Source organism: Mustelus asterias, chromosome 16, assembly GCF_964213995.1.
Source record: "Mustelus asterias chromosome 16, sMusAst1.hap1.1, whole genome shotgun sequence".
NCBI classification, from domain to species: domain Eukaryota; kingdom Metazoa; phylum Chordata; class Chondrichthyes; order Carcharhiniformes; family Triakidae; genus Mustelus; species Mustelus asterias.
In genome coordinates this window covers 36123126-36148228 of record NC_135816.1, presented here as the reverse complement: position 1 = coordinate 36148228, position 25103 = coordinate 36123126, and the positions used below count along the sequence as shown (strand labels likewise).

General features: G+C 40.3%; 1 protein-coding gene across 11 annotated transcripts in view; it reads right to left on the bottom strand.

Annotated features, from left to right (window-relative positions):
- Window positions 1-169: 169 nt before the first annotated feature.
- The window catches only part of LOC144505100 (protein FAM114A2-like), a 37057-nt gene continuing 12123 nt past the window's right edge, over window positions 170-25103 (bottom strand). For 3 of the 11 annotated variants that reach the window (XM_078230916.1, XM_078230915.1, XM_078230917.1), the window contains exons 5-14: window positions 24489-24598; window positions 22578-22712; window positions 21749-21907; window positions 21282-21405; window positions 17095-17219; window positions 15478-15627; window positions 11904-12043; window positions 5958-6030; window positions 5444-5497; window positions 170-3551 (exon numbers count right to left, since the gene is read on the bottom strand). In XM_078230916.1, the coding sequence (XP_078087042.1) occupies window positions 3450-3551; window positions 5444-5497; window positions 5958-6030; window positions 11904-12043; window positions 15478-15627; window positions 17095-17219; window positions 21282-21405; window positions 21749-21907; window positions 22578-22712; window positions 24489-24598 (1172 nt within the window). In that variant the 3' untranslated portion in view covers window positions 170-3449. The remainder of the gene's footprint in view (window positions 3552-5443; window positions 5498-5957; window positions 6031-11903; window positions 12044-15477; window positions 15628-17094; window positions 17220-21281; window positions 21406-21748; window positions 21908-22577; window positions 22713-24488; window positions 24599-25103) is intronic. The other 8 variants (XR_013499767.1, XR_013499766.1, XM_078230922.1 and 5 more) reach the window with 6 other exon arrangements.

Here is a 25103-nt window from a genome sequence, read left to right as displayed (position 1 = left end):
GCCACCGGAAGAGCTCAAACATCACGGAAACAGATTATTTGGCAATTTTGGAGATTGTGGTATCTTGTGGTGTGCACATTGCATGTCATATTCACCGAGAGAACAAACGGGACTACACTTCAAAAATACTTAATTGGACATAGTGTGCTTTGGGCTGTGGGGGGTTGTGAGGGATATTTTACAAATGCAAATTCTTTCTTTACAGAAATAATTTCTATTATAATTATCACAATTTGTATTGGACATAAAAATAAGAACACAATATAGTAATTTCAAATGGACTGCGAACTACAATTATGCGGTTTCATACAATTATTCCCTGGCTGCAACTTCTCCTCCAACTGAAGGTGGCACTCGGTTTTGTCTTTGCATGTGTGCAATACCATTGGAATGTAGTTGGTATGTATAAGCATAGGTTGACGGCAGACATTAACTGCAGAATTTACTCCATTCATAACTAGTACACAACTGATTTATTCAATGACACTCAATCATGGGATAAATTCTATATTCAGTGACTTATCGCTTAACATATTTTGCACAATACTGGGTAATGGCTAATAAACTAAACAAACACCAAGAAATATATTATTCAGTAATAGAAAAAGCTTTACAGAAAGGAAGTTTACATAAGATTCCATTTTACAAGTTGAACATAAATATGACAAAAGTATTTTCAAGCAGTGATTTCCTTTAATCATGAAGAACAGATAGATTTTTGAAAGTCTTGAAAAACACAAGGAATCATAACGTTCTCGTAGTGTATTATTTTAACAAATGAGGCCATGGAAAGATACATTATCACTAGCTATGGCAGATGTTAAATGAAAATGCAGAATATTTATAGTAAAAGAGATAGGTTTTTATTATTTTCCTGCATTCCTTAGTGACCATCAACTTCCTGAAATTTAAAGTAAAGTAAATATGATTTTCTCCAGGCAAGAATGGACCCAGTTAAGGGAAGCAGCCACTTTAATTTGCAACAGCTCATGAATAGGAACTCAAATAACTGACAATGAAGCATCATCCAACAGCTGGGTGCATATACAACAATGCTGCTGGAGTTGTTAAAGAATTAATCTCAATTTAAGATAAGACAATATAAATGGGTTGCACAACTAGATAACAGAGCAGCAAAAGAACAGGTTTCATAACTCAAAAACCTTTTTTTCCTATATGGAAAAAGGGCAAATAGCAATTTAATGTTGCTGCTCCAAAAATACCTCATCCCAATTATGGATTGATATCAATACAGGTTATGCAAAAAAAAACCCTTGCATTCATAGAAGCACCTTATCTTGTTTTACATACAAGGTGGAGATACAGTAGGAAGTCTCACAAAACCAGGTTAAACTCCTACAGGGTTATTTGGAATCACGAGCTTTCGGAGCACTGCTCCTTCATCAGGTAGGTCCTGATGGAAGAGCAGCGCTCCGAAAGCTTGAGATTCCAAATAAAAATGTTGAACTTTAACCTGGGGTTGTGAGTTGTCTTACATAGAGACATAGTTACCACAACACGCACATTTCAGTCAAAAGCCGGTTGATACACAATTGCATTTCAAGCATGATGAACTGCAGTTGCTGTGACACAGAAGGTGAGGGTCTAACTTATCTATTTTTAAAAGTATTTGTTGAAAGAAGAATGTCAGCCAAGGAATTGATATGGTTCCCTTCTGCTGTTTTAATAGTGCCACAATAGCTTGAACTATAGAATTAGAAATTTTGGGGAGAACTGCGCCCAGAGTCTAAGTGTCATCCCTGGTGGTAAAAGCAGTGCGATTTCTGCTGGGTGGGTCGCTGCGATCCAGATCGCAATCCACCCACACTTAGACCTTTTACTTGGAGCCTGGGGTGATTTCCACTGGGAAAGAGATGTGCAGGACCTAAAGAGGTTGGCACGGCCGGCTCCTCAGAGATCAGGGTGCCTTCTTTGAAAGAAATTCCAGCCATGTCCCTGACCGCCCAGGGCTTTAATAGCCTCCCAGTCCCCCCAGCATGGTCATCACATCTGGTCTGCATTTGTGGAGACCAGTAATGATTCCCCTGGCTTCATGTTGCGATAGCAGGTGGGAGAATTGAAGGGGCCTAGTGAATTTGGCTTAAAGCTGAACCTAGACATGTTAATGATTTAAATATGCCAATCTGGTTCACACCCTCACTGGGCATTAACCAGATTACACGCTGACCAGGGAGAATCTCAAAAGTAGTTGTCCGTGGCACGAATCACGTTTGGCCCCACTCGCGGGAGTCGCCGGCCATAATGCGATTTGTGCCTGCGCGTATTGGGCTGGAGAATCGCCTCCTATACCTTGGTAATACAGCTCACCTAAATAAGAAAAGGACAATACTCTGCTGGACTTCTCACAGCGTGGATTTTGTGTTTAACTACATGTCAATTCTCAGTGCAAGTCACAGTAATTAATTACATTTTTTTGAAATATTTGAGGTACACATTAAGAAAATATAGACAAACCTAAAAGTGGATTTAGTTAAATAATCAGCCTGGTACAGCAAAAAAAGAACTGGTGGCACAGTATTCCATTACAGTTTAGTTCCTTTCATGCATTCTCCATTACTGTTTATAGTTATATAAAAGTTGATCTCCTGTTGACCCCAGGTTTTTCAGGGAACAAAGCCCAAAAATTTCAGAACCAAAGTATAATCTTGAAGATGTCAGTGATTTGATTTCATTGTTAATGTATAAATATTAATGAAAATATGCACTGGTAAATAAATGCTTATAACATTTAAATGTTTAAATTTGTTTTTATTCATTGTTTGTAATGTTCTAAAATAAATAAGATGTTAGTTAATTAATATGAATGCTTTTTAAAAATTTTATTCCATAATAATGGTCTTTTTTGAATCTCTTTTATCCAAATCAAGCACATGTCAATCCCTCGAAAGTAATAGCCATGTAAAAATCTACCCCATGACTTTTGGCCTAAAATGTTGGCCTCAAAAATTTGACTTTGACGTATGTATATACAGCACTTCATAATTCACATTGTAATCGCAAATCAATATTTCAGACTGTAAGATAATAATGAAAATATTTATGTATTGCTATTACTTTATACCAGGTACTAAAAAATAAATGGAAGCAATTAATTACAAAGAGCATGAAGGTTTCAATCACTCAAAAACTAAAGTTCTGATTTTAAGAAAATCTAGCAGCATGCTGGACTTTACTATCTGAATACTGTGGTACATTCCTGCAGAAATGGGATTGAAGAAAGATAAACATTTAAAAACAATGTATTCTTCACGTTTACCCGGAGCAGGAAATTTTTTCTTCTCTCTACTGAACTTCAGCTCCCCTCAGAATCTGTGTCTAAAACAGCCCCGATTGTTGCAAAATGCATCCTAAAATAATCCACAGTGATAGATATTTTTTGGCATAAGATTCACACAGAGATTTCATAGCAGACAAGTAGATTAGACCAGTCAGTGTGCAGTGGTGTCCAAGCGAATCTGGATTTGAGCTATCTGAAGAACTGGAAGCAGGAGCTGGAATGCGTCCTGAATGTAGGTTGCACTGTTGGAAGCCTGGAAGAGAAGTTTAAACATAATACGAAATGCTGCAGGAGAGATTTGCTTTTGGCCAAAAAAATTACTTCCAGATATTCACAAGCATGACAGCAGGGTGACGAACAGGTGAGTTATAAAATCCTGCTTCTGCATTTGAGTTACTGGATGAATTTTACTAGCATAATGAGATCTGAGCTTTTATTGAATGCTATGAGGCTTGCTTTGCTTTCTCCTTAGCTTTATTTCACAGCCAAACCAGAGTGAAGGATCAACACTGGTGATCAGGCAGCAGAGAAGCTGCAGTTGAGAGAAGACCAGATAAATTAGGAAGTTGTGATCAAGCCAAGGATTTTAAAAACCTCAAGGTTGTGACAGATGGCAAACATTGAGGAAGTCAAGAGCTGACAAGAGTTTTACATTCCAAGGTCAGCATTTCTCACAGCCTGCAGCTACTTTCCACATTTGGTTCCACAAATAATTTGATCTTTTCTCCTATTGACTGGTTTACACAAAGCAGTTGTTTAAATTAGCAGTCTGCTTTTATGGAGCTCTCAAAGAATGACAAAAATGGAAGATGCACATTGCAACTAATGAAGATGGAAGGGCAATGGACCGCTGGCAGATAATAGATAATAATTTTGGATTAACCTGCATATTTCGTGCCATATTTCAAAAGTAAATTCTCTGCTTTGGCAAACTGCTTAAATTTCCACTGTCCTTTATAGAATTCTATTTGCACCTGCTGTATATATGAGCCTTGCTGTAGACAAATATATTTACAGACTTCTACAGAGTGCATCTGCAATATTTTTCTGTAATGGTAACTTAAAAAAAGAACTTTGATTTATGTACGTTATCACATTCTTAGGATGTTCAAAAACACTTGCGGGCGGCACGGTGGCACAGTGGCTAGCACTGCTGCCTCAGTGCCAGGGACCCAGGTTCCATTCCCAACTTGGGTCGCTGTCTATGTGGAGCCTGCACGTTCTCCCCGTGTCTGCGTGGGTTTCCTCCGGATGCTCCGCTTTTCTCCCACAGTCTGAAAGACGTGCTGGTTAGGTGCATTGACCCGAACAGGCACCAGAGTGTGGCGACTAGGGGATTTTCACAGTAACTTCATTGCAGTGTTAATGTCAGCCTACTTGTGACTGATAAATAAATTTTAATCCTAGAAACATAGGATTGAGGAGTAAGAGTAGGCCATTCAGTCCCTAATCTGATAGTAACCGCAAATCTGTATACCACCTACTCCTGTGCTTCAAGTACTGCTTTGGAATATTTTATCTCCACCTCAGTAGTAGTAGGTGGGGTCTTAATTTAACGTTGTTTCTGAGAGGCAGCACCTCCACTAATGTATCACCCCTTCGGTACTGCACTGACATAGAAATCATAGAAACCCTACAGTACAGAAAGAGGCCATTCGGCCCATCGGGTCTGCACCGACCACAATCCCACCCAGGCCCTACCCCCATATCCCTACATACTTTACCCACTAATCCCTTTAACCTACGCATCTCAGGACACTAAGGGGCAATTTTAGCATGGCCATTCAACCTAACCCGCACATCTTTGGACTGTGGGAGGAAACCGGAGCACCCGGAGGAAACCCACGCAGACACAAGGAGAATGTGCAAACTCCACACAGACAGTGACCCAAGCCGGGAATTGAACCCAGGTCCCTGGAGCTGTGAAGCAGCAGTGCTAACCACTGTGCTACCGTGCCGCCCATGTCAGAGACATGTCACTCTCCACTCTGTGCTCAGGTCCTGGAGTTGGGCTCGAATCCACAATCTTCTGATTCAGAGACAAGACTGCTGCCAGTCAATCTGATGCATATGTAGTGAAACTTTAGTTTACGTATGATGAGTTTAACTAGTTACAGTGCATAAATTGATTTAGATAAAATTTACCTCCAAAAATACTCCAGTAATTAATGGATTAAGAACCTCTACCTTCTCTTTAGCCTGTAAAGAAAACAGAGCAAGATGTTTTGTGTGTGTACACTTGCACAGAAAACCTTCAAAGATAATTACTGGAAGGACAGTCATAACGTATTAAGAAAACTAAGTCATAACCAAGAAACAGGACACATATATATATATAACTCGTCTCACCAAATGGAGAGTGTAATCCTGACCACAGGCTTCATCATCACTGCTGAGGAGTGAATGAGCACTTGCTGCAGAATCAGATTGACATTTAATTTTGTTCTCCCTTTTCCAAGTTACAAAATTCCAATAATGAAGCTCACTTAACAAAACATCCCAAAATATGACAAGCTGACCGAATCTCACTGGATGTAACCCACAGCCATCTGCTTGGGACATCAATGTTGTCATTTCTGTACCACATCTCCAACCACTCCAACAGATTTTATAACTCTATTTTAAGCTCTGCATCAGAGGAAGAAACTCAATTCCTTACCCCCATTCTTGTCAAGCAGGAGGTAAATTGTTTGGAAAGAACAGCCACTTCCTTACACAAGACGACAGTCACTCTGTGAACAGAAAATGGAATTAGAAAAAAAATGTTCAACAATTCAAAAAAATATATTAAAAGATCTGCCCTTCAAATTTTCCCAGGTCATTCTCTCTTCCTCCTGACCCTAAAAATTTTGCGAGTGAGGGATAATCCAACATGGGGTAATAAATGAGAAGCGTTAGAAGAAAAAAGATGGACATTATCAGTTTGCTTCCAATTGTAAGATGGAATGCTATTGTGGCATATTCCAGAAATCGTGATGCGGTCGACACATTAGTGTCCCAGATTGTCTCAGAAAGCATTTGGTCATTCACGAGATGGAAAACTATGCCAAAATAACAACATTTTTAAAGGTTAAGGGTGGAATTTTAGTGTCGTGCCCACCAGGGGAATTGCAGTGGGTGGGACATGGACCATGCAAAAGGTCCGTTGACCTCGGGTGGGATTTTCTTGGGAAAAATCCCGCACTTGGGGGCGAGTGTGGTCAGAAAATCCTGCCCCAAGTGTTAAGCCATTTCTGATTTTAGTGCCCTTTCTATAATAGATTGTCCAAACTTGCACGCAACACTAAGCGGCTTAACCATCCTTTTGTAAAAGTGTTCCATTGTTTCTTTACTTTCTATGCTTTTTATAAAATCTAATATAATTAATATAAATGACAAATAACAGTGGACCCAGCACTGATCCCCGAGGCACACCGCTGGTCACAGGCCTCTAGTTTGAAAAACAACCCTCTACAACCACCCTCTGGCTTCTGTCAAGAAGCCAATTTTGTATCCATTTAGATACCTCACCCTGGATCCTGTGAGATTTAACCTTATGCATCAACCTACCATGCAGTACCTTGTCAAAGGCCTTGCTAAAGCCCATGTAGACAACATCAACTGCACTGCCCTCATCTTTCTTCTTGGCTACCCCTTCAAAAAACTCAATCAAATTTGTGAGACATGATTTTCCACTCACAAAGCCATGCTGACTGTCCCTAATCAGTCCTTGCATCTCTAAATGCCTGCAATCCTGTCTCAAAATAACTTCCAACAATTTACCCACCATAGATGTGAGGTTCACTGGCCTGTAGTTCACAGGTTTTTCCCTGCAGCCCTTTTTAAACCAATGCACAACATTTGCCAATCTTCAGGCACCTCACCCGTGACTATCGATGATTCAAATATCTCGACAAGGGGACCCGCAATTTCCTCCCTAGCCTCCCACAATGTCCTGGGATACGCTTCATCAAGTCCCGGGGATTTATCTACCTTGATATGCTTTAAGACTTCCAGCACCTCCTTCTCTGTAATATGTACATTCCCCAAGACATCACTATTTATTTCCCCAAGTTCCCTAACATCCATGCTTTTTTCAATAGTAAATACTGATGAGAAATATTCATTTAGGATCTCACCCATCTCTTGTGGATCCGCATACAGATGACCTTGTTGATCCTTAAGAGGCCCTACTCTCTCCCTTGTTACTCTTTTGCCCTTTATGTATTTGTAGAAGCTCTTTGGATTCTCCTTTGCCTTATCTGCCAAAACAATCTCGTGACCCCTTTTTGCCCTCTTGATTTCTCTCTTTATTCTACTCCTACACCCCCTATACTCTTCAAGGGATTCACTTGACCCCAGCTGCCTATGCATGTCATGTGCCTCTTTCTTCTTCTTGACCAGGACCTCAATATCCCGAGTCATCCAGGGTTCCCTACTTCTGTCAGCCTTGCCCTTCATTCTAAGAGGAATGTGTTTACCCTGAACCCTGGTTAACACATTTTTGAAAGCCTACCACTTACTAGATGTTCCTTTGCCTTCCCACAGACTCCCCCAATTAACTTTTGAAAGTTCCTGCCTGATACCATCAAAATTGGCCTTGGCCCGATTTAGAATTTTAACTTTTGGGCCAGACCTATCATTCCCCATAGCTATCTTAAAACTAATAGAATTATAATCACTTGTCCCAAAGTGATCTCTCACTAACACTTCTGTCACCTGCCCTTCCTTATTTCCCAAGAGGAGGTCAAGTTTTGCCCCCTCTCTGGTCGGGCCATCCACATACTGAATGAGAAATTTCTCCTGAATACACTCAACAAATTTCTCTCCATCCAACCCTCTAAAACTATGGCTGTGCCAGTCAATGGTGGGAAAGTTAAAATCTCCGACTATTACCACCCTATTTTTCTTGGAGCTATCTGTAATCTCCTTACATAATTGCTCCTCAATTTCCCGCTGACTATTTGGGGGCCTATAGTACAACCCTATCAAAGTGATTTTCCCCTTCTTATTTCTCAGTTCTACCCATATAGACTCAGTGGCAGAACCCTCGGATATATCTCCTCTCAGTACAGCCGAGATGTTTTCCCTAACCAAAAGTGCAACTCCCCTTCCTCTCTTACCTCCTGTTCTTACTTTCCTATAGCATCTGTACCCTGGAACATTGAGCTGCCAATCCCGTCCCTCCCTTAGCCTTGTTTCAGTAATTGCTACAATATCCCAGTCCCACGTACCCATCCATGCCCGGAGTTCATCTGCCTTGCCTGTCAGGTCTCTTGCATTGAAATAAATGCCATTTAATCTGGACTTCCCTTGCTCTCTGTCTTACTTTTGCCTGATCTGTCTGGTACTAGGATTACTGACACTGCCTTTACTACTTAATGTGCCCTCTTTACCTTCTGTTCTGTCCTCAAACTTCTCTTCTGTCTCCCTACTGCTTTGGATCCCACCCCCCCTGCCAAACTAGTTTAAACCTTCCCGAGTGGCTCTAGCAAATCTCCCCGCCAGGATGTTAGTCCCCCTCCAGTTCAGGTGTAACCCACCTCTCTTCTGGGGAAGGGCTGACCTGTTCAAAAGATTCCAATGATCCAAAAATCTAAATTCCTGCCCCCTGCACCAGCAGTGCAAAACAGACAACAGCAAATCAACATCACATTTCATACTTAGCCTGAAATTTTCTATTAAAGGCAAAGTATAAAATGGGCTGTCAACTAATAACTATTCACTGTTTTGTGCTAGCCAACTTCACCAATTATGTGTTTGTTTCCTCAGCTCATTCTGTTCCTCTACATTCACTACAGCATCTAGCGACATATCTGGGAATGAAGCTCACAATATTCCACTTTGAAATACATGCACTTTAACTTAAAAATACAAGCATGTCTTCTATTCTATCACAACTTTCATATAACAGAAAATTCTAGAAATACTCAGTCAGGCAGTATTTGTGGGGAGAGAAACAGAGTCAACATTTCAGGTCAATTACCTTTTATTAAAATTGGAAATAATTAGAAATGTAATAGGTTCGAAGAAACTGGAAGCGGGGTAGGCTGAAAAAAACAGGGAAGATCTCTGATATGGTGAAAAACAGGAGAGGTTAAATGAAAGAAAGGGGCGGCACCATGGCACAGTGGTTAGCACTGCTGCTTCATAGCTCCAGGGACCTGGGTTCGATTCCCGGCTTGGGTCACTGTCTGTGTGGAGTTTGCACATTCTCCTCGTGTCTGCGTGGGTTTCCTCCGGGTGCTCCGGTTTCCTCCCACAGTCCAAAGATGTGTGGGTTAGGTTGATTGGCCATGCTAAAATTGCCCCTTAGTGTCCTGAGATGCATAGATTAGAGGGATTAGTGGGTAAAATATGTAGGGATATGGGGGTAGAGCCGGGTGGGATTGTGGTCGGTGCAGACTCGATGGGCCAAATGGCCTCTTTCTGCACTGTAGGGTTTCTATGATTCTAGTTGTGTGACGGAAGCTAAAGGAGGTGGTAATGGAACAAGTAAAGAAACAAAAAGTGTATCTAGAAGAAGCGTGAAAGGCAGAATGATAAAAACTGCTGTCCGAAAACAAAAACAAGAGAAAACTGAGATGAAAACCAAATGCTACAAAGCAAAAGGAAACAAATTGGGGCAGAGATTGAAATTGTTGAACTCAATGTTGAGTCTGGATGGCTGTAAAGTGTCTAATTGAAAGATGTGCTGCTAGTTCTCAAGTTTGTATCGAGTTTGAATGATCAATCTTATATGTTGAACATTGTGGGAGATCGAGGACAGAGGTCGGCATGAGAGCATAAATTCAGGGTCATGTTTGTGAACTGAAGTGGGGTGTTCTGCAAAACTGTCACCCAATCTGTGTGTGGTCTCCCTAAAGTAAAGTCCAACTGCATTTTAAGTAATGAACACAATACACTAAATTGACAGAAGTACATATAAATCACAGTTCCACCTGGAAGGACAGTTTGGAGCCTTGATCAGTGGTGAGAGAGTAGATAAGACAGGTGATGCATCCATTGCTCTTGCATGGAAAGGAGACATGGGAAGGGACAGAGAGTTTAGAGTGATTGAGGGCTGGACCAGAGTTTCGTGGAGGACATGGACTCTTCAGAACACTTAAAGGAGAAGAGGGGGAAAGATGTGTTTTGTTGTCGCAGAAACGGTGGAGGATGACCTGTTCAACGTGGAGGCTGGTGGGGACATGGTTCTGGGAGGGGTGGGAAGAGGCAATTGGGAAATGCATGACATGGTTGAGGGTCCCATCAACAATGGTGGAGAGAATCCTAGATTGAACAAAAACAGAAGACATATCAGAAGCACAAGAAAAGATGCGACGGAGATAAAGGAACTGGACTGAAATGGGGTCATTATAGGAAGTGAGCTGCGAGGATGTGGAATCCCCTAGTTAAATCATCCTTTTTATAGGATACCTGGAACATTCCTCGTTCCAGTCCTACTCGGAACCCCTTCTCTCACCTCTGTTCCCAGTACATCGATGACAGTATTGGTGCCATTTCCAGCTCTTGCCTTCAATTGGCAAATTTCAACTAATATGCTTCTAATTTCGACACATTTCTTGCCTCCACATTGTCCACCTATGAGCACTTCTCTTTCCTTCCTCGACTTTTCTGTCGTGATTTTTGGAGTTATGTTATCAATCAATATTCACTACAGGCCAACTGACTCAATTCCTTGACTACACTGCCTCCCACCTTACTTCCTGTAAGGATTATTCGATTCTTTCAGCTTATCCATCTCTGTCACACCTTTTCTACGATACAATTATCTATACCAGAACTCTGTATATGCCTTTTATATTCTCAACTAAGGAATCACCCCCACCCCATCATGGTTGACAACATGACTGTGTCCATCCCATTTCCAGCAGTTCTGCACTCACCCTTTCTCTTCCCTCCCAGAACCATGTCCTCACTTTCTTCCTCACCAGGCTCCATATTCAACAGATCATTCTCTGCCATTTTCCAGCACCTTCAGCATGATGCTACCACTAACGCATCTTCCCCTTCCCTCCCTTTCCAGCATTTTGAAGGCACTGTTTCCTCCTCAATCCTTCCCAGCCGCACCTTTCCACGCAAGTGCATTTCACTTCATTTTACTTTTTCACTCCTCACTGTCCAAGGCCCCAAATACTCCTTCCAGGTGAAACAATGATTTGTGTATACTTTGTTCAATTTAGTACACTGCATTCACTGCTCGCAATGCAGTCTGCTCTACATAGTGGAGACTACTTTGGGTGCCTGCTTTAATGGTCAATGTGCATTCTTGACCCCGAGCTTTCAGTGGTCTTTCATTTTCATTCTCCGCCTTGCTCTCACACAGACTTCGCTGTCCTGGGCCTCCTGCAGCATTCCAATGAAACTCAATGCAAGTTTGAATAACAACATTTCATTTTTCAGATAAGTACTTTATAGTCTTTTGGACTCAGCATTGATTTCAACAACTTTACATTGAAATCTCTGCACCAATGCCAATACCAGCTGTGGGTGAGGTCGGAGAATCCCAACTGAAATATTAAGTCTGCTTCTCCGTCTCCACAGCTGATGCCGGATCTGCATCTTTGGTTGACATTTCAGATTTCTGCAGCATTTTACTTTTGTAAAAGTTAAAATCTCATACTTAGACAGAGTTTTGGCAGAGTCCAGTGCACCCACATCTTTATCCTGACTATGAAGAATGAGTACTGCCACTTTATGGAACTGTTCAATGGATTGAGCAGTGAGTTCCGCCAGGCTTCTGACAGCATACGTATGGATATTCTGTGAATCGCACAAACAAATGATAAATTTTGAGGTTAGAACAAGCACTGTCCTGACTTTTGCCCCGCAATCAATTCACATATTTAAAACCAAGAATTGTAGTTAAACCAAAATATGGCTTGCTTATTAGGTAACAAGATTTACTGACACAGATTCTGATTACAAATAATTGTTTTCCCTGTTGAATACCATGCAGCAGGAAATGGGAAAAGTACCGAATCACATATGTAAATACAATGGATGTTTTCAAGATGCATAATTTGTTTATTTGCAATACAAGGATACTATGTGTTGGTGTGCATGAGTTGCAAGACTGCGTGGACAATTAAAGAACTGTTCTGCATGTTCTGTCCAGCAAATGGTGGCACAGTGGTTAGCACTGCTGCCTCACAGCGCCAGGGTCCCGGGTTTAATTCCAGCCTCGGGTCACTGTCTGTGTGGAGTTTGCACATTCTCCCCGTGTCTGCATGGGTTTCCTCCGGGTGCTCTGGTTTCCTCCCATACTCCAAAGATGTGTGGGTTAAGTTGATTGTCCCTTAGTGTCAGGGGGTTAGCAGGGTAAAGAAGTGAGGTTATGGGTGGAATTGTGGTCGGTGTAGACTCAATGGGCCAAATGGCCTCCTTCTGCACTGTAGGGATTCTATGGTTCCATGCTTACTTAATAAGCAATGCATATTGCATATGTTTACTGAATGTATTTCTAAGCACTTGTGTGATCAAAACAATACATATGCACAGACTTACTTCATTGTGGACATCATCAGCAATGAGTCACCTAGCAGAGCCATTTTCAAGTTACGATATTCAAATACCACTGCATAAATAAACTGCTGACTCCCAATTTATTCAGTAAGCCTGTCTAAGCCAGCAATTACATCGAGCCAGAATTTGTTATCAGCTGGACTTAGACTCCAGTTCAAAAGTGTTTTCCCCCACAAAGCTGCAGAAAATTCCAAGCTGACGAAGTGACAGTGAGAAAAACAGACCATCGTGGATCGGAGTGTGCAGGGCAGCCTCCCCTTAACCAAGGGAATTTCAGGACTGAGAAATAAACACAGGAAAGAACTGGAAGGAGGCAAATTCAATCTCAACGCAGATACAGAGTGAGAAATGAAGAAAGGGAAACAATGATTAAGTTAAAAAACAGGAAAATAAAAGACAGAAAGGAAACAAAAGAAAATTAAAATTATATTTTTAAAAATTTCCTCAAAAAATTCAAAACCTGAAGAAATGAAAAAGACATCACACTTGTAACAGTTAATTTTCAATGCCAGAGAGGTTGACTGTCTGACATTAATGCTTATTTCATTAAAAGGATAGAATATTTATTTCTTTTACCCTTGCTGTTATTTTGACAGTACAAAATGAGCCAGAATTTGTTAACTAGCTAATATCCTCTGGCATTGCTCCTGCACAAGTTTTAAAAAAAAACGTAATTCAACAGACCTTAGTAACACTGACTGTTCTTGTGCAAAAACCGGGTTCTGGGCCAAAATCTTGAACTCAATAAATAAATAAATCTTTTTAAAAAAAAACATGATTTTAACCACTTCACTTAGTTAAATATTTGATTACAATCTTTAAGTAGCCAATTGTTTGAACTTAAACTTTCAATTGGTATGGATATGTACTTCCTGCGATGTGTCAATTACATTTGATTTGATTTATTATTGTCACGTGTATTAGTATACAGTGAAAAGTATTGTTTCTTGCGCGCTTTACAAACAAAACATACCATTCACAGAGAAGGAAATGAGAGAGTGCAGAATGTAGTGTTACAGTCATAGCTAGGGTGTAGAGAAAGATCAACTTAATGCAAGGTAGGTCCATTCAAAAGTCTGACAGCAGCAGGGAAGAATCGGTTCTTGAGTCGGTTGGTACATGACCTCAGACTTCTGTATCTTTTTCCTGACGGAAGAGAGAATGTCCGGGGTGCGTGGGGTCCTTAATTATGCTGGCTGCTTTGCCGAGGCAGCGGGAAGTGTAGACAGAGTCAATGGATGGGAGGCTGGTTTGCGTGATGGATTGGGCTACATTCACGACCTTTTGTAGTTCCTTGCAGTCTTGGGCAGAGCAGGAGCCATAGCCTCAAAATACGGGGGAGTCAATTTAGAACTGAGTTGAGGAGGAACTTCTTCTCTCAGAGGGTAGTGAATCTTTGGAATTCTCTGCCCAATGAAGCAGTAGAGGCTACCTCGTTAAATGTGTTTAAATCACAGATAGATAGATTTTTAACCATTAAGGGAATTAAGGGTTATGGGGAGCGGGCGGGTAAGTGGAACTGAACCCACTATCAGATCAGCCATGATCTTACTGAATGGCGGAGCAGGCTTGAGGGGCTAGATGGCCTATTCCTGCTCCTATTTCTTATGTTCTTACCAATCTGTGATACAACCAGAATGAATGCTTTCTATGGTGCATCTGTAAAAGTTGGAGAGAGTTGTAGTGGACATGCCAAATTTCCTTAGTCTTCTGAGAAAGTAGAGGCATTGTTGGGCTTTCTTAACTATAGTGTTGGCATGGGGGACCTGGACAGGTCGTACAGCTAATGACACTATGGACCTCATAGGAAGAATAATTTTGCAGGTGATTATGCAGCATCACTACAGTCCATTACTTAAACAGGAATACTCAGTCAATATACTTGGCTTCATATAGCAAGCTGTGACAGGTAGAATTGAGCTCCTTGGAACCCTGTTCATCAACTGTTTCCTTATGTAAAAACATTACAATGTGATGCTTTAACAAAATTCTACTGTGAAATTATGTGCCAATTTGTTAAAGGCTATTTTTTTTTACTGCATTCCCCTAAGGCAGTCTAGGCTGGAGTCTTAGTGTGGTCGTTATCAGTAACATGCTACAATATGCCAACAAGTGGTATGATCCGAGAGAAGCAATCCCAATTCTGTTATGAATGCTTTCTCCAAGTTTCCTTCCTTTGGCTTCAAAGCCATATCACCTTTGAAGTGGAGTTACAGTTGGCTAAGATTTAAGAAATGTTGCTTGCTGAGATGATGGAGTTGGAACAGGCGGCCACATGGTCTTCTAACTGGGAGTCAAGTGACCTGCTGCCCCAGCTATTGACCCAAATAACACATTATGTCTAGTAATAGCTAGTAGGTTTCGGTATTTGCAAAACATGTCTTTGGCTCCTATTTTAACCGAGATCTTAACTTATTTAAAAGAAATAGGCTATGGCCAGAGCTTAAATTGCGGGTGTAGCCACACCGAATTCACCAGTTAAACATTTTCCTGCAATATTATGGAAGCAACTTCGAAGCTCACTAACTTCTTACAGAAATCTAGTTAAGTAAAGTAAAAGTAAAGTTTATTTATTGGTCACAAGTAAGGCTTACATTAACACTGCAATGAAGTTACTGTGAAATTCCCCTGGTCGCCACAGTTCTCAAAGAATTTAAAGCAGCTTTCATTACCTCAATTGAAAATTTGTGATCTTTGCTCGCGTCTTCAGGCACAGATCCCTCATTCTGCTCTTTCTTCTCTGGGTCTTCTGACATCTCTACTGTTTCCACAGGTGAGATAGAGTTTACTTCAGTTAAACGATCATGTGCATTCTGTCTGGCCTGAAATAGATACAAGCCCTTAATTATTCAGCACAACTAAAAAAAGTAGAAAATAACTATTCTTGAGTCTGAAGGTGAAGCAACACATTGAGACAGGGTAGAGGGGTCTAATGTACCTATGTTACAGCTGACCCAAGAATGCTTGGTACCTAAAATGGGGAAGTATTCTCCTCCTCTAAAACCAATATAACCAAAACTGTGTTGATTATTCCTTGGATCATTCAATGGGTCAGTGTATTTTCTTGTTTCACAATCTCTATGGCGGAATAAAACAATGACTAAGACATGCTAAAAGGGTTTCTTGACTTTTAAAGAAAAATAACTCCACTTTAAATGCTTATTTTCTCAATGTTTAAAGGTACACATCTCAAAACAAAAACAGATCTGACATTGCAAAGCTGATTCTGGTGAAGGGTCTGTTGAATGCTTCCAGTCTACTCTGTTTTATTTCTGTAACTTTTAGTTTCTATTTAAGATACTAACATCTTCTTAGCAATTTAAAATATATTGTTTAAACACAGAATATTCATAGAATTTAGCAATATGGAAATAGGCCAATTATCTCACTGGGTGTGGTGTCAGGTCTTTCCACCCAACCCTTTAAACTTTTATTTTCAAATTTTGCCCATTCCCTTCCAACAGTTTTTGATAGACGATCCAAAGTTCCTAACCTCTTGTCATTCTTGTGATAATAAATTTATACCTACTAGTTACAGTATGGCGGCACGGTGGCACAGTGGTTAGCACTGCTGCCTCACAGCGCCAGGGACCCGGGTTCAATTCTGGCCTTGGGTCACAGTCTGTGTGGTGTTTGTACATTCTCCCCGTGTCTGCGTGGGTTTCCTCCGGGTGCTCTGGTTTCCTCCCACAGTCCAAAGATGTGCGGGTTAGGTTGATTGGCCAGGTTAAATTGACCCTAGTGTTAGGGGGAATGGCAGGGTAAATACGTGGGGTTACGGGAATAGGGCCTGGGTGGGATTGTGGTTGATGCAGACTCGATGGGCTGAATGGCCTCCTTCTGCACTGTAGGGATTCTTATTGACTCCCCAGCCAACGTCAATATTCTCCCATATTTAGCGTATCAAAATACTTTATAGTTTTGGTTATACCATCAGATTTTAATCTTGGCAACATAATTAGTTTCGAACACGTTGAAATTTGAGTTTTCCATACCCAGGATTTCTTCTGGCTTTCAAAAAGTGCTCTAACATAATAGTACATCCCATAAATAGTTACACGCAATGAACAAATTCTGTAATAGAGGCAAGAAAGGCACATTTGTTCTCCAAAGCACAGTGTAAGAACCTGCACTGAACCATCTCAAAAACTGAAAACCCCATTGTGTACACTGGCAATATTGTCATTGTTGAATCATCACTCCATAGTATTTGAAGAACTACATCTTATAAAAAAGTACAGATTAAGTTAAATGGTTTTGATGATGCACTCATATCAATATACACTTACTTTGCCCAGTTTGTCAGATGTTGCAGTGATATTTAGCTCCGATAATAACTCAGTCAGTTCTTTCACAAATCCAGACCCATCATTCCCTGCAAGGCCAATCAAAGAAATTGTTGCAAGTGGTAAATCTATCTTTAAAAAAAGAAATATTTTAGGGCCACACAGGAAAGGCAGTGTTGAATGTGCATTCCTATTTGCTCCAAGGGCATTAAGAATCAATGCATTAAATGGCACTAAGATTGAGGGACTCCGCTCACATTGTCATGATCCCAGTTGGTGTCACTATTGCGCAGGAAGATCCCAGAATGGAACCCTGGTTCAAAAGATTGTAACTTTCTTAGAAAATATGGAGGAACAGAGTCAGACAACCGCTAATTAGTTTCAACAACAAGAAGAAAATTATTAAACATGAAAAGTTTGATGATAGAATACTCCTTTAGGTTCACAAATGCACACAGTTTGCAAAGAGAACACCCCACTCTGAAACCAAATGGCCAATGCCACTTAACCGATCTTCTGTGGGATTTCTTCTCATAATCCCCCCAGATGATTGTCGCAAGTATTTCCAAACTCCACTCAAAAAAGAAGCATGCTTTAAAATATTATTTCAAACAATGCTTTCTATTAGCTGTTTGCATTAAAAATCCACTTCAGGTTTTCCAACTATCCTTTCAAACAAACCTCCACTCCACTTTTAACAAGGAATCCAGCACCAAGTTTTCCACCTCTCCTGATTTTACAAAATTCTACACAAACTCAGATACTCAGTTCCCAACAGAATATTATTGCTTCAAACACTGGAAATATGGATACCAAACCTTACAACTGCTTCAGATATGTGGCTTGTTTGTAACCAACCTCATCAGCTCTTCTTTTCCCAGGTCTGACTTTAACTTTCATAAACAGTATCTTGTTCCCAAAGGTAGTTCCCTCTGTTCCTTTAACTTCAGACTTCTTGTAAACTTCTCTTCATTTCTCTAGTTTCCTTACTGGCTGTTCAGTAAGTTTCCTGCACTTGTTTTGTTAATCATTATTCCATGGTATGGCTTTTCTTCTCACAAAGCTCTCTAGCTTTCTAAAATCAACCGCTATAAATTCAGTTAAAAACACAATCACAAAAGCCTTCCAACCCTAAAGGTGCCCCGGTTGCTAAGCAATTACTTTATGCTTCTCCCAGCCCATTTTCTTTTCATGTCAAAATACTAAGCACAGTAGAAGCACAGTTTGAACTAAAATCAAAAGCCCCATTCGTACAAATATCGTTGTCTAGTATGAATCTAAGTATAGGTTTACCTTCCTTACACAGCAACATTAAATTAAACCCACTATACCTTATTTCTAACATAACAATACGAATATAGATCACTTAAAACTGCCTCAGTTTTCCTGACATGTGTATACCAGGTCTCAAATCACACGTTAGCCAGACCAAATGGGGGCAGTAAGTCCTTTCTTGAAAGACAATCAACTAGTTGGGTTTTTATAATATTTCAGTGATCTTCAAGGTCATTTTTTGCTGCTGCTGACCCACAACTACTTGATTTAATTAATTCAGTTTCACAAGTTTCCATGGTACGATATAAACTCACAAGCACTGTAAAACCAGGCATTTGCCTGCTAAGGCTGCATGCAGCAAAACTCAACGTTAACAAGCCACCGGGTCCAAATGGAATACATCCTAGGCTGCTGAGGGCAACAAAGATGACAAAAAAAGAAACTTGGACCAGAATCTTCTCCTTGGGTATGGAGTGGTACCAGAGGACTGGAGAATTACAGAAATTACACCCTTTCCAAAATAGGAGGGAAGAGTAAACCTAGTAACTGCAGGTTGCCAGTCTAATGTCAGTAACAGGAAAACCACTAGTGACCACAGTCAAGGAGAAAATTAATTCTCACTTGGAAAAGTATAGGTTAATGAATGACGGCCAGCACAGATTTGCTAAATGCAAATTGTGTCTGACTAACTTGATTTGAGTTATTTGATGAAGTAACAATGAACGTTTAAGTTTATTTATTGTCACAAGTAGACTTACATTAATACTGCAATGAAGTTACTGTGAAAGTTGATGAACGTACAGGAGCAGTGAATATGAAAAGCACAGGAATATTATGCTAAACTTTTACAAATCCCTGGTTAGGCTGCAACTGGAGCACTGCAGTCATCACACTCTTGCAAAGATGTCAAAACCTTAGGAAAAGGTACAGAGGAGATGTAATAGTGTGATTCTAGGGACGAGAGATGTCAATTACGTGAAAAGATTGGTGAAGCTGCGATTGTCTCCCTCAGAGAAAAGAAAGTGGAGGAGGAATTGGCAACCGGTGACAAGTGGTGTCCCGCAGGGTTCAGTGTTGGGGCCACAGCTGTTCTCTTTATATATTAACGATCTAGATGACGGGACTGGGAGCATTCTGGCCAAGTTTGCCGATGATACAAAGATAGGTGGAGGGGCAGGTAGTATTGAGGAGGTGGGGAGGCTGCAGAAAGATTTAGACAGTTTAGGAGAGTGGTCCAAGAAGTGGCTGATGAAATTCAACGTGGGCAAGTGCGAGGTCGTACACTTTGGAAAAAAGAATAGGGGCATGGACTATTTTCTAAACGGTGACAAAATTCATAATGCTAAAGTGCAAAGGGACTTGGGAGTCCTAGTCCAGGATTCTCTAAAGGTAAACTTGCAGGTTGAGTCCGTAATTAAGAAAGCAAATGTAATGTTGTCATTTATCTCAAGAGGCTTGGAATACAAAAGCAGGGATGTACTTCTGAGGCTTTATAAAGCACTGGTTAGGCCCCATTTGGAGTACTGTGAGCAATTTTGGGCCCCACACCTCAGGAAGGACATACTGGCACTGGAGCGGGTCCAGCGGAGATTCACACGGATGATCCCAGGAATGGTAGGCCTGACATACGATGAACGTCTGAGGATCGTGGGATTATATTCATTGGAGTTTAGGAGGTTGAGGGGAGATCTGATAGAAACTTACAAGATAATGAACGGCTTAGATAGGATGGACGTAGGGAAGTTGTTTCCATTAACAGGGGAGACTAGGACGCGGGGGCACAGCCTTAGAATAAAAGGGAGTCACTTTAGAACAGAGATGAGGAGAAATTTCTTCAGCCAGAGAGTGGTGGGTCTGTGGAATTCATTGCCACAGAGGGCTGTGGAGGCCGAGACGTTGAGCGTCTTCAAGACAGAAATTGATAAATTCTTGATTTCTCGAGGAATTAAGGGCTATGGGGAGAGAGCGGGTAAATGGAGTTGAAATCAACCATGATTGAATGGTGGAGTGGACTCGATGGGCCGAATGGCCTTACTTCCGCTCCTATGTCTTATGGTCTTATGGTCTTATGGAATTTGATAGAGGTATTCAAAATTGAAAGATTTTAATAGGACAAGTATCTCTGACAAGTAGGTCAGTGACTAGAAGTCATGGGTTTAAAATAATTCAAAAAGAATGCTAGAGGGAAGGAGGAAAACAACCCTTTATGAAAAGAAGAGATGTGAAATACAATTACCTGAAAGGGTGATGAAAGCAGATTACGCAGCAACTTTCAAAAGGAGCACGTACTTGAAGAGGACCAATTTTCAGGGGTAAAAAGCTGGGGAATGGGCCTAAATTGGGCAGCTCTTTCACAGATCAGGCATAAATGGACTTTCTGTACTATAAGACTGGCTCCCATGCTGCAGTTTTTGCAATTATTTAAGCAGTTTCTTCTATAATTCCTCTATTATTGGTTTATTTGTGTGAGGGGGGGAGGGGGGGGGGGTTATACTTTTATAATTTACTTTCAAAAGAAAGTTAAAGCCCAGTAATAAGCAATTTATTTACAACAAAATGTAAACTTAAAATGACTGCTCACATTTAAGAGTGAAAGGTTACTCAGAACAAACACAGAAAACCGTCCCATTCTATTCTCTTAATGAGGTTATTCTAACCTAATGTTAAAAAGTTACAAAGGAGTTGATCAGGAACGTATGGTCAGCAACCAAATAAAAAGGTAGAAATCATTAATAATAACAAAAACAGAAAATGGAGGAAATACCCAGCAGATCAGGCAGAAACAAAAGGTCATCAACCTGAAACTTAACCCTGCCTCTCCCCACCGAGTATTCCCACATTTTCCGATTTTATTTCAGATTTCCAGCATCCCTACAGCATTTTGCTTTTGATATAGAAATTATTTTTCTTTTCACCTTTGTTCTCTTCTTCATCCTCATCATCAAATTCAGCCAAACAAAAGGCTTCTTTAATGGCTGCCAACTCTTCCTTCAATTTTTCCAAATCTTCTCCAGACAGGGCACTCAGTACCGATTTAACCTGCAGGATATAATGGACAGTCACTCGTGCATGGGGCTGCTGCCAAAGAATTCAAGTCAGCACTGGATAACCAAAACCAATTTCCATATTTTCATGTCAATTTTAGAAAATTAACATCCATGTATATAATGTAAAGACATTGAAGGCACAGACCAGGCTAAGATGTATTTATTAAGTACAGAGTAAAGTATATACCATTATTGCAAGCTGGGTGATCCAGATTTCTAATAAAATACAATTCTCTAAATTAGGGACCTGGATGCAGGATTAAAGCAAATTCCAGGCAATAACACTGATGATACATGCAAAAAGTATCAGTTGAATTTTCTTGTTCCTTATTTACCTTTACTTCACTCTCATTTGACAAAATCTCCAGAGCTTCCAGATGAGATAGACCTTGATATTCGTCGAATAACATTCCATAATGAGCCTTCTTTTCTGTATCCACAGAAATCTCATCAGCTGTTTGTTGCTGTTCTCTTTCTTTGGCCTCTCGCAGAACCTACACAGAGAAAAATAAAGTATAATCAACTTCAAGACGTAAAAAGTGGGTCGTAGAGTGGTTTAAGGGTTTAGCTGTAATTTTCTCCATCTTACCCCTGTTCTAATTTTGATCAAGAGACAAACGAGAGGAATTTACTCAAGGAACCTTTAAATATGATAATTTGATGGTATTCCTAACCAGTTCCTCACAGGCGTAAAAATCCATTTTAAACCTGTTTAGGGAAGGTGGTGGCATAATGGCATTGTCACAGACTAGTAATCCAGAGGCCCAAAGTAATGCTCTGGAGACCTGGGTTCAAATCCCACCCCAGCGGATGGTGAAATTTGTACTCAGTAGAAGTTTGGAATTTGGACTGTTGTGAAAACCCATCTGGTTCATTAATGTCTTTCAGGGAAGTAAATCTGCCACCCTTACATGGTCTGGCCTACGTGTGATTCCAGATCCACAGCAATGTGGTTGACTCTTAAATGCCCTTCAGTTCAAAGGCAATAAATGCCAGCCCAGCCAGTGACACCCACATCCCGTGAATGAATTTAAAAAATGTAGTACTTCAATAACCAATTTAACTCAAAACTCAGAATTTTGTAATCTAACCAGTCTGCCTGCCAATCAGGAAGAAATGCAAAAATATATTTCAAGATCATCCGTCCAAAAGTTTAGAGAATACCTGAGACAACGTAGTTGTCCTGTACATCAATCCTCTTGTCTTTTTGAACCCAGGATCGCCTTCTGCAATAACATCCATGGTCTTTTTCCCGATAAACTCAAGCGCATCCAAACCACCACTTAGTACAGTTTTCCCCTGGAAATAAAATGATGTATATTTATATCATATCTGAAGAACATATACAGAAAAAGCCTGATTAAACACTAGTGGTCAAATGGACAAGGCCTGAGAAACGAGGCCCAACATAAAATTGGACACTTTAAATTAATACAGCTAAAACTGCTTCCATGAGGTTACCACAGGTCAAAAGCCAACAGGGATAAATATTGAACAGGGAAGTCATCATGAGCTGAAAACAGAATCCAGCCTTTTTACGTATTGAATAGAGAGGCTCAAACTTAACAATGAATAGCCGTTATATCCTGAAACCCATCAAGAGGTGATTAGCCAGAAGACATTATGACTGTGTATTCAGCCAGACTCCTTGCTAAAGAGATATGTACAACTAGGATGACCTGGCCTAACCTCATTGCGTGTTGTGACCCCGCACCCATCACCCCATTGGCTGAAAACCAGCGAACATTCAAAGGAAGGAGAATTTCAAGACAAACTCCAGCGAAGACTCCACCAAACCTACTGTGACCTGGGACGACGCAAGGTGTGCGAGATCCACCTTCGTGCTAAGAAGACCCTGAGTTCATCTATCGCTGTGAGCTCAGTGAATTGAATCCAACAGCCCAATCGATTTCACAGACTGGGTAATATCTGTTTCTCAGGCAATTAGCCTAGTTGGAGAAAGTTAACTTAAGACATTGTGTAAGAATTGTTTCTTTAATCCATGAAGGATTTTAATAAAACTAAGTTTGAACCAGTTCTTTGTCCATCTCAAAGTAAAGGTATTTGAGCTAAATGTAATAAACTGGTTGAAGTGTCTGTATAAAATATTTCATAGACCACACAATGAACATAAAGCATCAGTATGCTTTTAACTTTGGAAGCTTTATACTGCTAAATATGAAGTTCATTTACCTATCTAGTCAATTACATAAGATGGTACTCTGAAATTTCAACACATATCCTTGATAATTATTCCAGTGCAAAGTTCCAGTGTTAAATGATTGTAAAACTATATTTTAAAAATCCAAAACGCAGCTCTTTTTATGTTGCATTTTAGGCAAATTTTGTTTTGTTACTTGGACAATTACAAACAGATAAACTGACGATACAGTTGGAAGGGCAGGATGATCACAGATGAGCAGTCCATCTGCTGCACATTCAATATTATTTATTATTGTCACATGTATTAGTATGCAGTGAAAAGTATTGTTTTTTGCATGCTATACAGACAAAGCATACCGTACATAGAGAAGGAAAGGAGAGAGTGCAGATTTTAGTGTTACAGTCATAGCAAGAGTGTAGAGAAAGATAAAGAGTCAGAATAAAGTTTCAGAAGCATAGAACGAGAGTAAAAGATGGAATTAGAGGGTATGCTGGGCACAGCTTGCAAGAAGTCATCAGGCGCCCGCTGAGTCTTCATTTTTTAGGCTGAGGTAGATAGATTCTTGGTTAGCAAGGGGGTGATAGGTTATCAGGAGTAGGCAGGATGCAAATCTGAGGTTACTATCGGAGCAGTTGCAATCTTATTAAATTGTGAAGCAGGCTCAAAGGGCTGAATGGCCTACTCTTGCTCCTTGTTTGTATAATTGTGCAACAATGTACTTTTTGGGAGCAGTTTAGTTAAACCAGAGTTCTGAGAAAAGATTAGTCACATGGTGTGGCGTGGACAAAAATGGATAATGCTTTACTGATTTAAGTATGACAGTTTTCTCTAAGCAAGTTAACATCTGAATATTAAACATTGACTTTCACATAAAGGGCATCATCCGTCAGTTGAATAAAAGATATACTCACAGTGCTCTGTACTGCACTAGTAATGGTAGAAAACATCCCAAATGCTCCACCGGTTGGAGAAGACGTTACGCTCTCAGCTTTCGGGCTGTCTTCACAGTTCTTTAATTCTGCTGTTTCCAAAGAAGAAACAAGTCTGCAAATCTTAGAATTATTTATTCAAATCAAAAAAACTGCATGAATGCCATTACGTGATGTGTAAAGAACTCAATTCTACAGAGAGGTTTCTGCCTTTTTAAAAAAAAAAATCTCACTTTCCTCCTTTAAGAGGTTTCTTAAAACCGTCCTCTTTGGTCAAACTTTCAGTCATCGGTCTTAAAATCTTCTTAAACAAAAGCAAAAGAGTCTAGATGCTGTAAGTTATGTAAAATCCCACAAATATCAAGTCTGGGAGCATCTCATTTAAGATTGAATGTTCTTCATCAGACACGACCTGACCTGTGGAGGGCTTCCAGCATTTTCTGTTTTTATTTGTAATATCTCTTTTTGTGGCTAAGCATCCAATTCTGAAAATGCTCCAGTGAATGAGCTGTTTTACCATGTTAAAGGTACTATATAAATGCAAGTTGTCCTTATTGTTGCTTTTGATGTAGTGAAACATCCCAGAGTATTTCACAG